Genomic DNA, 12,977 nt, shown 5'->3' on the forward strand with positions numbered 1-12,977 from the left:
TTAGCATCATGATTGATTAATATCATGATTGATTTATAAAGTAAAAATTACAGAATGATTATATTCCGTAAGAAAGTTTTAATGTATTCTGAAATATTGTTTCATAATTTTATAGAAGGATTTAAATCCTTTTCAGAATTATTTAAGTAAACAGTTCTCCTAGTCCAATTCTTGATTTTTCATATACACATATGAATTCTTTTGTTATAAAAATTATAAAACTACCAAGAATTTTTTTATGATATCTAAGCATGTGATAGTAATAATAAATTTATATAAATGCAGAATCTTCAAAAATAAAATCCTACTTTAATTAGATAATTAAAAAGGAATATACATCCCCCAGTGCAAAAATATTACATGAACAGAGTATATAAAACCGTCCAAGTACATTAAAATATATGGAAAACATAGTATTCAGTTGTTCTATATAATTACGGCACTTGCACGCTCTGACACATGTGAACTGTGACGAAGTGTGTAAGAAATTAAGAGGGTTGGAAAAGGATTCGGAGTCCTTGAGAGACAAGGAGGGATAAAGATTGTATAAACACACAGAGAGAGAGAGAGAGAGAGAGATCAGGGAGAGATGAGTGAAAAGATGAATGGATGCTGCAAGAAGGGACCTGGGTATGCCACCCCACTTGATGCCATGGCTGGTCCGAAGGAGTCTCTGATATATGTTACTTGCATTTATTCTGGTACCCCATCTCTCTCTCTCTCTCCCTCCCTCCCTCCCTCCCTCCCTCCCTCTCTCTCTCTCTCTCTCCCCCTCCATCCATCTCTCTCTCCCTCCCTCCATCTCTCTCTCTCTCTCTCTCTCCCACTCTCTCCCCCTCAGTTGTATAGTATTAGTCTATAGCTTATCAGCATAATCTTTTTCAAGAAGTGGTGTTGGAAAAAAGATTGCAGATCAATAGGAGAGAAAAATAAGGCCCACCAAGGAATTTTGTCTGGATCAAGCTGGTCCATGTTTATGAGTTATGAATTAAAGGGATGTCAAAAAATTTGAATAATTTTTCAATTTGATTATGTGTTTTTGAGTTCTGATCTGATTTGTAAGCTCTTGCCTGAGTATAATTTCTAGAATTTACCCTGATGCGGTCCTTCGAAATTGATTTCTTTTTGGCAATAATAAGTCTTGATCTGTTGACTACTTGTTAAGTACATGAATTAGCTGGATTAACTAATTAACTAATACAATTAGTCTGACCTATGTCATATTTCAATTTGAAATTCATATTCTGAGGGAAGGGCTAATTGGTATAGCTTACTTATGCTACCATCCACATATGGTGTCACTTTGGCAAAGTTTAGTCTTTAGGAATTTTTCCGCAAAGTAGGGAATATATATTCTTGTCCCCTGTTGGTGATAATAAAAGTAACTAATGAATCTTTGTGACTAGTGATGTACAAAGCGTTCTGAACACGAACAGTGAAAATATTGTGCTATTCTATATGGTTTAACATGTAAAAAATCCCTCCTGGTTTTGTTTTATAGGAACCGGAATACAGAAGCCCGACTACCTTGGTACCATCGATGTGGATCCTAGCTCGAAAACTTATTCCCAAGTCATCCACAGGCTTCCCATGCCTAATATAGGCGATGAACTACATCATACTGGATGGAATTCATGCAGCTCTTGCTTTGGAGATCCAGCAGCTGCTAGACGATTTCTTGTCTTGCCTTCACTCGTGTAAGAAACTAGTCTTTTGCCTCTTAGCTGCGATCAGTTTTAGCCTTCGCAGATGCTACTGATTTTAGTATGTTCTGATTGTCATGTTTATTTAAGACCCTAAATATTTTTTTAACTAGTTGGTGCTGTTACTTCTTGTCTTAACTTTGGCTACATATACACAAATTTACAATTATGCCTTATAACACTCATTACATCTTTTGTTGATTCTTTCAGATCCGGCCGCATATATGCTGTTGACACAGCAAAAGATCCACGGGCTCCATCTTTGCATAAAGCAGTTGAGCCTGAGGAAATCTTGGAGAAAACTGGATTAGCTTATCCCCACACATCTCATTGCCTTGCTACTGGTGAGATATTGGTATCATGCCTTGGAGATAAGGATGGAAACGCCAAGCAACTTGGATTTCTTTTGCTGGACTCTGATTTTAATGTGAAAGGAAGGTACACAATTGATTAATAAATGAAAAATGATTCTAGCATTTGAGGACGATCTTATATGCAATACATGTCTAGCTTGCTTTGAGGGACCAACAAGTATCAGCTTAAACATTGTTTAATTTCGAGACTCGACATGTATATGTAATGATATCTTTGATAGCATAAAGCAAATGTAAAATTGCAGTCCCTATTTTATATGTTCAATATGTTCAATGGACAGTTAATCACATGCTGATAATGCAGACATTAACTTCTATTTTACTTATTAGGTGGGAGAAGGAAGGGCAGAACCCACTTTTTGGCTACGATTTCTGGTACCAACCCAGACACAAGACTATGATCAGCACATCATGGGGAGCCCCAGCTGCTTTCACCAAAGGCTTCAACCTTCAACATGTTTCTGATGGTTTATATGGTCGCCATTTGCATGTCTATAGCTGGCCTGGTGGTGAAATTAAGCAGACAATTGATCTTGGCAGTGAAGGTCTTCTTCCCTTAGAGGTGAGTGTAGGAAATTTTGTCTATTCTTTCTAATTGTTTTTACGTAACTGGCTGTACGTCAGGTATATATTCCCCCAATTTCATTTAGAGGACTAACATTTGTAAATTGGTTAACAGATAAGATTCCTGCATGACCCTTCTAAGGATATAGGGTATGTTGGATGTGCTTTGTCAAGCAACATGATAAGCTTCTCGAAGACTGCAGATGGTTCATGGAGTCATCAGGTAAGAACAGTTCATTAAAAAACACGTTTTCTGCTCCATTAAGAAAAAACATGCATGAGTTTATGACACTTCTTTCTTTGACATTTTAGCTTGCAGTATCAGTGAAACCACTGATAGTTCAAAACTGGATTCTTCCTGAGATGCCAGGGCTTATAACTGATTTTCTGATTTCTCTTGATGATCGGTATCTCTACTTTGTGAACTGGCTACACGGAGATATTAGGCAATACAATATCGAGGATCCTAAGAATCCTGTACTGGCTGGCCAAGTGTGGGTCGGAGGTCTTATTCAGAAAGGAAGCTCTGTAGTTGTCGAGGCCGAAGATGGTAGCACCTACCAGGTTGAGGTTCCACAGGTCAAGGTATGCACCATTACAATCTCAGCTTTTATTAACAGCATACAAGAAGCTAAGTAACCAAGTTTTACAAGGGCTTCCATTCGTAAAACCAAATAGTAATTTCTTTTCTCTTTTCTTAGGGAAATCGGTTGAGAGGTGGGCCTCAGATGATTCAGTTGAGCTTGGATGGGAAGCGACTTTATGTCACAAACTCACTCTTCAGCAAATGGGACAATCAGTTCTATCCGGAGGTCATAGAGAAAGGATCCCATATGTTACAGATCGATGTTGACACTGAGAAGGGTGGTTTAAAGATCAACCCAGATTTCTTCGTGGACTTCGGTAAGGAACCTGAAGGTCCTGCCTTGGCACATGAAATGAGATATCCTGGTGGCGACTGCACATCAGACATATGGATATAATTGCTTCTTATCTTATCATTAATAAGACTTAAACTTTTGTTTGGATTTAGACAATGTGATCTTTGTATCATTGATAATTAGCAGTGGATCATAATCTGTCATTTGAATTTGTTACATATGTTACATCTTTCTTCTTACAATTTTTATCATTTTCCGAAATAATCTTCTGGAATTACGACACTGACACAGATGACAAGTGGAAGCTTGATCATTGTTATTCTTCTTGAAAGTAACCTCGCGGTAGAGCTGTAACTTGGGCCGGGAAGCTCGCGAGCTCGGCCGGCTCAAACTCGTTTAACCGGGCTCGACTCGACTCGACTCGTTTAGTTAAACAAGTCAAGTTCTGGCTGAGACTTTGTCTCGTTTAATTAAACGAGCCGGCTCGACTCGTGAAATAAAATGAGCAGAGTTCTTATAGAGGCTTAGGCTCGAATTAAATCAAACGTGCATACTTGATCGACTCGTTAAAACCAGCTCGTTCCAAACGAGCCGCCTCGACTCATAAAATTAAATGGGTCGATTTGGATAAAGGGTTTGGTTCGATTAAGTTAATCGAGCCGCTCACCCGATTAGTCTCATCTACAATTAAACCCAGCTTGAAATTCGGCTAGCTCGGCCCGAATTACAGGCGGAACTTAGCAAGTAAATGCTTGACCACTTTTCATTTTATTCTTTTCGAAAATAATCCCCAACTCGGATAGTAAGTAAACACCTGATCATATTCATTCTCGAAAATAAAACAAGCTCTTCAACATACTTCACATCATGAAATGTTAGGTGGAGTGCGGTTCCTTTGATTGCATAGACTTTCAGTGGGTCTTCCACTACACCACTAAATTCAACATAGTAAAAATGCAGCACTCTCGTTTTTATATAAAGAACAAACACAAAGAAACCACACCAACAACTAGTTAAAATGAAAAGAACTATCCACACCAATGCTCTCTGCTTCTCTCTAGTCCTTGCAACCATGATCTTTGCTGCAAACTCTTCGTTAGACGAATCGACCAGGGACTTAAACGAAAGCCTGGCGAGTTTGTATGCAGCGGAGGAGATTAGCCTGAGGAGAATTCTTGAAACCAAGAGGTACATATCACCTGGAGCCTTAAAGAGAGATCAACCTGTCTGTGATGGTGGCAGAGGTGAGGCTTACTCGAAAAGCGATGGCTGTCTTCCTCCACAGTCCCATCCTTATAACAGAGGCTGCTCCAAATACTATCGTTGTCGTAGTGATTCATGATTTCAACTTTGTTGTAATATCTTTCTTGGATTGTTTGATAAACTCAATAAATTTGTCAATGAAATTTTTTTCGAGATTTTTTTTTAGCAATTTTTGTAAAATGAGAAGTTGTCTGACAAATCATCACAAATTCACAACAGTATATCATAATCAAAGTCATTTATTTAAGTAGCCATTATTACAGAGAAATGGCTTCGATACATAAATCTTGTCAGATGACAGTTTGATTAATAGAAACAGCAACAGAATTTCGATGGTGGAAAGCAAACTCCTCCTTTAGCCATTTTGGCTCTGCAAAACGCATCACAGTCAGTTGGGAGGTCTGCACATTTTCCGTAACACGTTGGTAACTTAAATTTCTGTGAACTCACGGACTCTGAAACTACAAAAACATTATTGTGCATTAGCATAGCTAATTCCCTCGAGCTGAGTTACCCTATACATTTTGCGTGTGCTTGTGTTCGTGTGTGACAAGAGAAAGGATAGTTTTGTATACCAGGCGAGACGATTAGCAAAATAAGTGCAATTGATATCACAAGTTTCTTAGCGGTGAAAGGAACACTCATGTACTCCATTTCTGCTCTATATGCTTCTCCAGGTACTGGTGTGACCTGCAAATGGACTCCCAATACAACATTTTTTGCTGTTTCAAATTATTAACAATTATATAGAGGGACAGTTTTTATTTTTGGTGCTTTTACCTGATCTTGATTAATTTCCAGCCACTCCTCAGTTGTAATCTACATTTTAACTATAACTAAAAGTGGCAATTAACCAAACTGCAACGTTGCAGAGTATAATAACGTCTCGTAAATATCTTTTTCTATTTTTTATCATCAGCTTTAGTTCAAGAAAACCTAGCATAACTTGAATTTTTTTTCTTCCAGAAAGAGAATACTGATTGCAGACTCGTAGTGTTAGAATACAATACGATGCTAGTATGCCCTCTTCCTAACACCTTCAGATTTTAGGAGAATTAGTCACTTAATATGGTATCAGAGCTCTCTGCTGACAATTTTAACTGCCAGAGACAGCAACAGATTTTGGCTGGAAGAAGGCAGATTCCTCCTCGAGCCTCTCGCCATTTGCAGATATATTGGCCAAGGGCCATTTTTTGAGAAAAGTTATTTTAAGAAAGTGACTCCTCGCGGATTTAAGTTTAGCCACTACTTTGAAATTTACTCTTACTTTAACACTAATACTATTCTAACAATTGCAACTAATTGTTGCAATTTTTTGGATTTAAGTTTTCAAACAGGCATATAGATTGCATTTCTATGTAACTGGGCTAACTAAGAAATACTCAACAAGAATACCAACACAACTTAATTTGTTATGTAACTTAAAATATTTTAGTACAGAAAAGTTCTGGGAAACTCTTTTGTTAACCGGTTTACACACACATAATAATCCGGGCCAAACACAACTGATGATAATAACTACTGCAGATTTTTAGTCGAGGTGGTCTTTAGGCCTAAGGGACATGAACATTGCAGCAAAATGGCGGAGTTTCTGGTCACTGCTGGTGCTTGCGTCATCACTGCTACCAGCATTACCTGTGCCACGATTGATGAAATCACCTCTAGTCCTTTGCCAGTATCGCCTCCATGCAAATTGTATATTGACAGCAGCCCATGACCTCCAATTTGAAGAGTAGTACCTTGTTTTGTACTTGAGTTCACCACGTGAGAATGTATAACGAAAATGATTCGTTATATGTTTAAGCTGATCAGAATTAAGACCATATGCCTCAACAGGCTCCACACAAGTGAATGTCGCAGATGAAGGTGGGAAACGGTCTACAAATGGTATACGAAGGCACCAAGCAATAAGTTCATCTCCAATGAAGCCACCAGGTTCAATTGGAGTGGTTGTTACCATGTCCTGTGTGATATTTTGACTTCTCATAACGGAACCTTTAACAATGAACACCATGCGTTGTACTGGTTCACCTTCTTTCAGAATCTGTTCATGTTACACATTAATCAAGAAATTGCTGAATGGATTGATCATTATGAATTAGACATAGATTTTATAGATCACCTTTTCATTTGCAGAGTAGACCATGGGTATAACCCGGTCACAAATATGGTCGAGGATAAGGTCATCCAAGTTGTCAAACAGCGGTACCTGGATCATCAAAAGGAAGTCTTTTGTCGGTGTTGAACAGGACAGAAATCCATCACAGAAGTTTTTCCAGAAAACAATATATTGTTAGAAATAAGAATGAAACAAACTCTAGCTATTAGGGGTGCGGAGGGACTGTAAGGCCATGAGATGCCGGTCACAAGTTTGGTTAAGTAAGCTACAGATGCTAAGAGCCAACACCCAAATTAATTTGCAAATATGTATATTTTAAAATTGTCTTGAGTATTAGTTTCATGCCAAAAAGAAAAAGGAATATGATTACGTACAGAAGGTATCTTGAATTTTCAATTCAAAAATCTTGCCCATTTTCTGACGCTTGTCATATTCATGAGTATCGGTTTGATGCAACAAAGAAGAGGAATATGATAACGTAATGCACAAGATATCACAAATCTTGCGCATTGCGCGATTGTAATCATGTAAAGGAAAAAAGTGGTCTCTTTGACCGACTAAGCAAAAAATACCAACTTAGCAAAAACGTGCGCTCAATGATCAACAAAGCTTGCGCTTTTAATATCTTTTTTTGCATCTCTTCATTTAGCCCTTAATTATTTTTTGAAATTTAGGTAAATAATACTAGTATGATCCATCTTTTAGGTTTCAAACTAATTATATAGTGGTAATCCCTGGATTTCTTTAGAAAAGGAAAATAGCAATTGTTATATTGATTAGAGCGCCTAGTATACTTTCAGGAAATGTATTGAGTTTATCACTAAACAATATAAATGCTAAAATAGCTTGCAGACCAGGCCTAACCTTTCTCACCAAGTCCAAGCAGAGATAACGCTTGATATCTCTTCTCAGTCCATCCGGCATATTTTTGATGAGTTTCATCTCATCTTGGCCTCCCATAACTTTCCATCTCTCTTGCTCATAATGCCGGACTCTCCGCCTCAGCTCAGATGGTATCTGTCTCCGTCCCATCCACCACTTGATGTCACAGTATCTCAATTGCATTTGTCTCCGTCTAGGCGTCACAGAATGAAAAAACACCTAAATATTGTCTCCAATTAGTAGTTTCAGTCGTAAAAAATTAACAAAAAATATGCAATAATTTACTTTTATATAGCCGATCCAAGCAAAAGAAGTTTAGTATATAATCTTGAATATGATCACCTGGATATTCCCAATTAGAAAAGTAAAGAGTGACAAGCCTGCGAGCACCATGACTATGGCAAAACTTACTTCAGTTGTCTGGCTCGTAAGGTCGAAATTACTGCCCATAGTGCTACAAACACCCACCATACAGAAGTTCATAACAAAAACAACAGCGAAATCATAAGAAACCAGTGACACAATTAAAATAAGAAACACTGCACAAAGATTATTATGTGCGTAACAATTATATATATACCTGAGAGACATGATTCCCCAGAGACCAGAATAGAGAATTTTGACAACGTTAGAGTTCTTAACAATAAGAGGCAGAGCAAAGGCATAGTTCCCAAAGGGGAACTCTCCGTTTTGGTCCATGCAGGTCGAGAAATTGCCCTTCATGGTGGAATTGGCAAGACACGAATTTGTAAAGCTGCTGTAACAAATCTCTCTCGGGCAAGTCCAAGCAAGTGTCTCACATTGTTTGCTTACATGACATTGTTTCTTCAGGCACTCTGCTATACGTTGCACTGACAGACTATACCAGAATCCCCCCGACACCTAATTTTTCACGACACATCAAATTCATCAAAATTCAAAAATCCAACTCAAAATCCTTACTAAACCATAATTAGCCGAATTTCTAAACATGGGTATAAACGAAGGCATATACGTACATGTGAGGCAAGAAAATAAGCGATTAGATTGAGGATTAAGCCCCACAAAGCAGTGCCGAAAATGTAGCCTGTGACCTTCTTCACTCCATGCATAAGGTAGAAGCTGTGGTACAGCTTAGGGAAGAATTGCAGCAAGAAGATTATATGACTTATAGTCATTACAGCTTTTACCTTTTCTTGTTTTAGTAGTTCTGGTAATATTAACCAGTAAACAGCCTGCAGTTCACAAACAGATTGACAACATATTTTGTTATATCAAATTTCAACATACAAGTGATCATACTAAATCTAGGTGCTAGGCATGGAATAAACTCATAAATTCGATGAAAAATGGACCATTAGGCATTAGCCCTTAATCTTCGTAAAGGATTAACAAAGTTCGTATTGTCGCATGCACGTAGCTCTGAGCAGTGCTAGTTACCCCAAATTTTACGGATTCGAATACACTCATGTATATCCTATAAAATGCGGATACTAATTTACTTGGAATAAACATGCGCAGAGATAAGAACCAAAGTGCATTTAATTCCGAGATTACACGTGTAACTCTCAGAATAATTTGCATGTAAATCGAATGGAAAATACTGTCACCCATAATTCCCAAATTAGCCAATTTTGTATCAATCCATATTTCCCCGGTCCCACAATACATCGTCAAATTAACTAATTAAATTTTAATTTTATTCATATAAACTAATTTCGCAAAAACCGTATTTATATCACATGACTCGTATAGATATTCAGCATATTTTGATAAATTATTCCTTCCGTATTCTCTAACTACTCAATTATCAAAATTTTTATAAAATAATTCAAATTTTTTAATAAATCTCGAGATGAGCCAGAGACGCCGGTAGCTCTCGGAAATGTTGAATTGCAAAATACAAAAAAGGCTATTAATGCATGTTGTACTTACCTGCGGCACCGGGAGTATGACAAACAAGTCGAACCAAAAGCCCTTGGGCGACCCCACGTACTGCTTCACGACGGCGCGTGAATCCCACACGAGCACTCCGCTGCCGCTGACCAGCGACTCTTTGGCCACGTAAGCCATCCGGAACTTCAACCAGAGATGCATGCCATGTAATAAGTCGACAAAAGTTCTTAACAAGGTGGCGAATAATAACATAGTTCCGTCAATATAAATGCATGGCTTCGGACTAGGAGAGACTGTTATGGCAAAGAGGAACAAAGGGTCGATGGCTAAGGCGGCGCCGCGAGATAGGACGGTGAATCGGTTTAGGAATTTTATTTTTCGGGTTCGGGGATCGAGAACGGGGTCGGACGGACCGGGGATTGGAATGCACCTGGAATAAGATGAGACTAGTTAGATAGTTAAATTAAATTGATCGAATGGATTTGAAATGATTCGGGGTGTTACCTGTGCATGTTGGTTGCAAAGAGGGAGAGGAAAGATGGTAGATGCAATTGTGAAGTGATAAACGAGGCTTTGAGAAATTATACACACTTAGCACAATGATGACGTGGAGGTGGGGTCCACTTGAGGTGGAATGTGGAATATTCTTTTTTGATGAAAATGAAAAATGGTATACGCTTGGTCCCATTTTAATTACTCTTTTTTATAAATTTCACTTGTGTTAAAAACGATTTTTCGACGGTATATTCATGGACATATATTAAATTCTAAATTTTATAAATTTATTTTATTTTAATTGGCTCATACTTTTTAATAATGTTGAATTTTCTATATATATAAAACCTCCTTCAATTAAAATAAACTAAACGTATAAAATTTAATACTTAGCATATGCCCTGATATACACTGGACAAATCGAAATACGAAATTCTAATTAGTGTATTTTTAATGAGAAAAATAATAATAAAACATCATATTTAATATTTCTTAAATTCCTGTAAAAAAAATATTCTTAATACAGTTTGTCTAGTTTTTGACCATGTACACATGTTAAGCACCAAAATTAAACTACATGCATTTAGCTCATTTTGATGGGAGAGTTTTTATATATGTAGGGGGTCCACCATTATAACAAGTATGAGCCAATTAAAATAAGATAAACATTTAAAATTTAGTGCTTTACCATTTACAATTTTTGATGGGAGAGTTTTTATATATGTAAGGGGTCCACCATTATTAAGAAGTAGGAGCCAATTAAAATAAGATATACTTTTAAAATTTAGTGATTTACCATTTATAATTTTCCGAACTAATGCCCAAATACATATCGGACTCAACAATCCATCACAGACCGGTCCAAATATGCCGGCAAATTCGTTTACATTAGTTGTTTGTTCGTGCTTATAAAGGCCACGAATACTTTCCACCTGATGGATGTGGGATGTTACATTAACTATATTTTATAAAAAAAATTCAAAAATTTATTAATTATATAATATTAATATTTAGTGGTCAAAATTTGGTCAATTTAATTAGGTGTGTTTAACTTAATTTTTAATCCCAGTCTCTGGACTTATAATCAGAAATAGTTTATTCGTATCGTTTGCGTAAAAAATTTATAAGTCAATTTTCAATATTTCAGAATATGAGCAGTTGAAAATTCTAACATTTTAGTAATTTATTTTTATTTTTAAATTTGATTTTATAAAAAAATTCAATACTACTTTAAAAGATAATTTATAATAATTTATTATTATATTAATAATTTTTATATCCAATAAATTGTAAACACAAAAAATTATCCAAACACATAAACTATATCTTAATTATCACTTTATTTATTATTAATAATTTTTTTTAATTTATCAAACAACTTTCATATATAATCGGGATGTAATGTTTGATCAAAGGCTTTTGAATATTGGCTTTGGAACTCAATTCGTAGTTGCTATATTTTTAATTATGAATCATGATGTATGATGTGATGTAGGATAACGTGAACAATTTTGATAGACTTTGATAGTGATCGATGAAGGCGCCGAATATAAATGAGAAAAATTATACTATTTTGAAATTAATTATTAGACAAAGTTGATAAATCTAACCGCTATAAAGTAAAATAATATAATTAATAAGACACCGAATGAGTAAATATTTTTTAGACAGATTATTCCATTCCAAGTAACGTTAGATCAACTCAATTCTAAGTAAACCTTAGCTAAAAAAATTGAGTTAGTATATAAAAATACAAAATATACATAATCTATTTCAAAAATTTACATCCCACGCTACACTTCTATTATTTATAACTATAGTCAAATTTTTATTGATGTATATATTTATGAAATGGCTACATATTCATAACAATTAACAAATGACACATCATCTATTATTATATTTAAATAATATATTATATTTGTAACAATTTCAAATAATAATAATATATTATTTTAAGATATAGTCAATCAATATATTTAAATTTTAAACAATCAAAATTCATAAAAATTAAAATAATATTCACCCCACTCATTCCATCCCGATCCTACTAAATCCATCTAAACAAAGTTTAGGCCCACCTCGGATCCATCTCGGTCACAAAATCAATTTCCTCAAAGTATCTCTTAAAATAAACGCCAAGGGTGGATAGTCAGCATAAACACATACACTGATACACAAACCGAGGAGGGGAGCAGAAACAGGCTATGGAAGAGTGCAGTGGGGAGACAGGGAAGACTTTGTCTAGCTCCTACTGCTCTCTCTATCTCCTCCTCTTGTAACACTTGATAACTCAGTCACTGCAATAACACAGACTTACCTGATCGAGAGAGACATACTATACTGCCTGTTGCATGTGACAGTGAGACTTCTGATGACACTGTTTTTGCATGCTACAGATCAGAGATACCCATCAGCTTCATTCATTCGCACTGTCCTTGTACTTCGCGGATCCCAATAAGATCAAACAGATAGATACTTTCAATTAAACTGCATGATACTCCTCCCTCGATCCTTCTGGGTTGTATACGTTTGGGAAAGAAGACTCAGCACACATTTTAAAACTCTTATAAAATATAGTTTTATTAATTAAAGTACTAGTTGTTTCTCCCTCGATTCTTCTGAATTGTATACGTTTGAGAAGGAAGGCTCGGCACATATTTTAAAACTCTTATAAAGTATAGTTTCATAAATTGTAAACTACTAGTTATTTTGATTTGATTTTTAACTGAGTACTATCGATTCCATTTTTACAACCTTGCTTATACTACTAGTTGTTTCATCTAATTGTGAATTAATTGAGTATCAGTGTTGAAGAGTA

General features: G+C 36.0%; 2 protein-coding genes and 1 long non-coding RNA gene across 3 annotated transcripts; 1 reads left to right on the forward strand and 2 right to left on the reverse strand.

Annotated features, from left to right (window-relative positions):
* The first annotated feature begins 403 nt into the window (after positions 1 to 403).
* On the forward strand, positions 404 to 3,764 carry LOC108199774 (selenium-binding protein 1). The gene is made up of 7 exons (XM_017367744.2): positions 404 to 701; positions 1,502 to 1,697; positions 1,914 to 2,141; positions 2,408 to 2,639; positions 2,757 to 2,864; positions 2,954 to 3,226; positions 3,343 to 3,764. Exons 1-7 carry the CDS (start codon positions 590 to 592, stop codon positions 3,622 to 3,624), a joined length of 1,431 nt encoding a protein of 476 aa, XP_017223233.1. The 5' UTR covers positions 404 to 589; the 3' UTR covers positions 3,625 to 3,764.
* Positions 3,765 to 5,006: 1,242 nt separating this feature from the next.
* On the reverse strand, positions 5,007 to 5,584 carry LOC135148231 (uncharacterized). The gene is made up of 2 exons (XR_010286162.1): positions 5,361 to 5,584; positions 5,007 to 5,246 (listed from the first exon to the last, which is right to left on the reverse strand). It is a non-coding gene; the product is annotated as an uncharacterized LOC135148231 (long non-coding RNA).
* Positions 5,585 to 6,209: 625 nt separating this feature from the next.
* Positions 6,210 to 10,220, reverse strand: LOC108199193 (cyclic nucleotide-gated ion channel 2). Its single transcript, XM_017366928.2, has 8 exons — positions 10,166 to 10,220; positions 9,701 to 10,091; positions 8,785 to 9,000; positions 8,367 to 8,668; positions 8,129 to 8,240; positions 7,769 to 8,005; positions 6,908 to 6,994; positions 6,210 to 6,829 (listed from the first exon to the last, which is right to left on the reverse strand). The coding sequence occupies exons 1-8, from the start codon at positions 10,171 to 10,173 to the stop codon at positions 6,317 to 6,319; spliced, it is 1,866 nt and encodes a 621-aa protein (XP_017222417.1). The 5' UTR covers positions 10,174 to 10,220; the 3' UTR covers positions 6,210 to 6,316.
* Between the last annotated feature and the right edge of the window lie 2,757 nt (positions 10,221 to 12,977).

This window comes from Daucus carota, chromosome 8, assembly GCF_001625215.2.
Source record: "Daucus carota subsp. sativus chromosome 8, DH1 v3.0, whole genome shotgun sequence".
NCBI classification, from domain to species: domain Eukaryota; kingdom Viridiplantae; phylum Streptophyta; class Magnoliopsida; order Apiales; family Apiaceae; genus Daucus; species Daucus carota.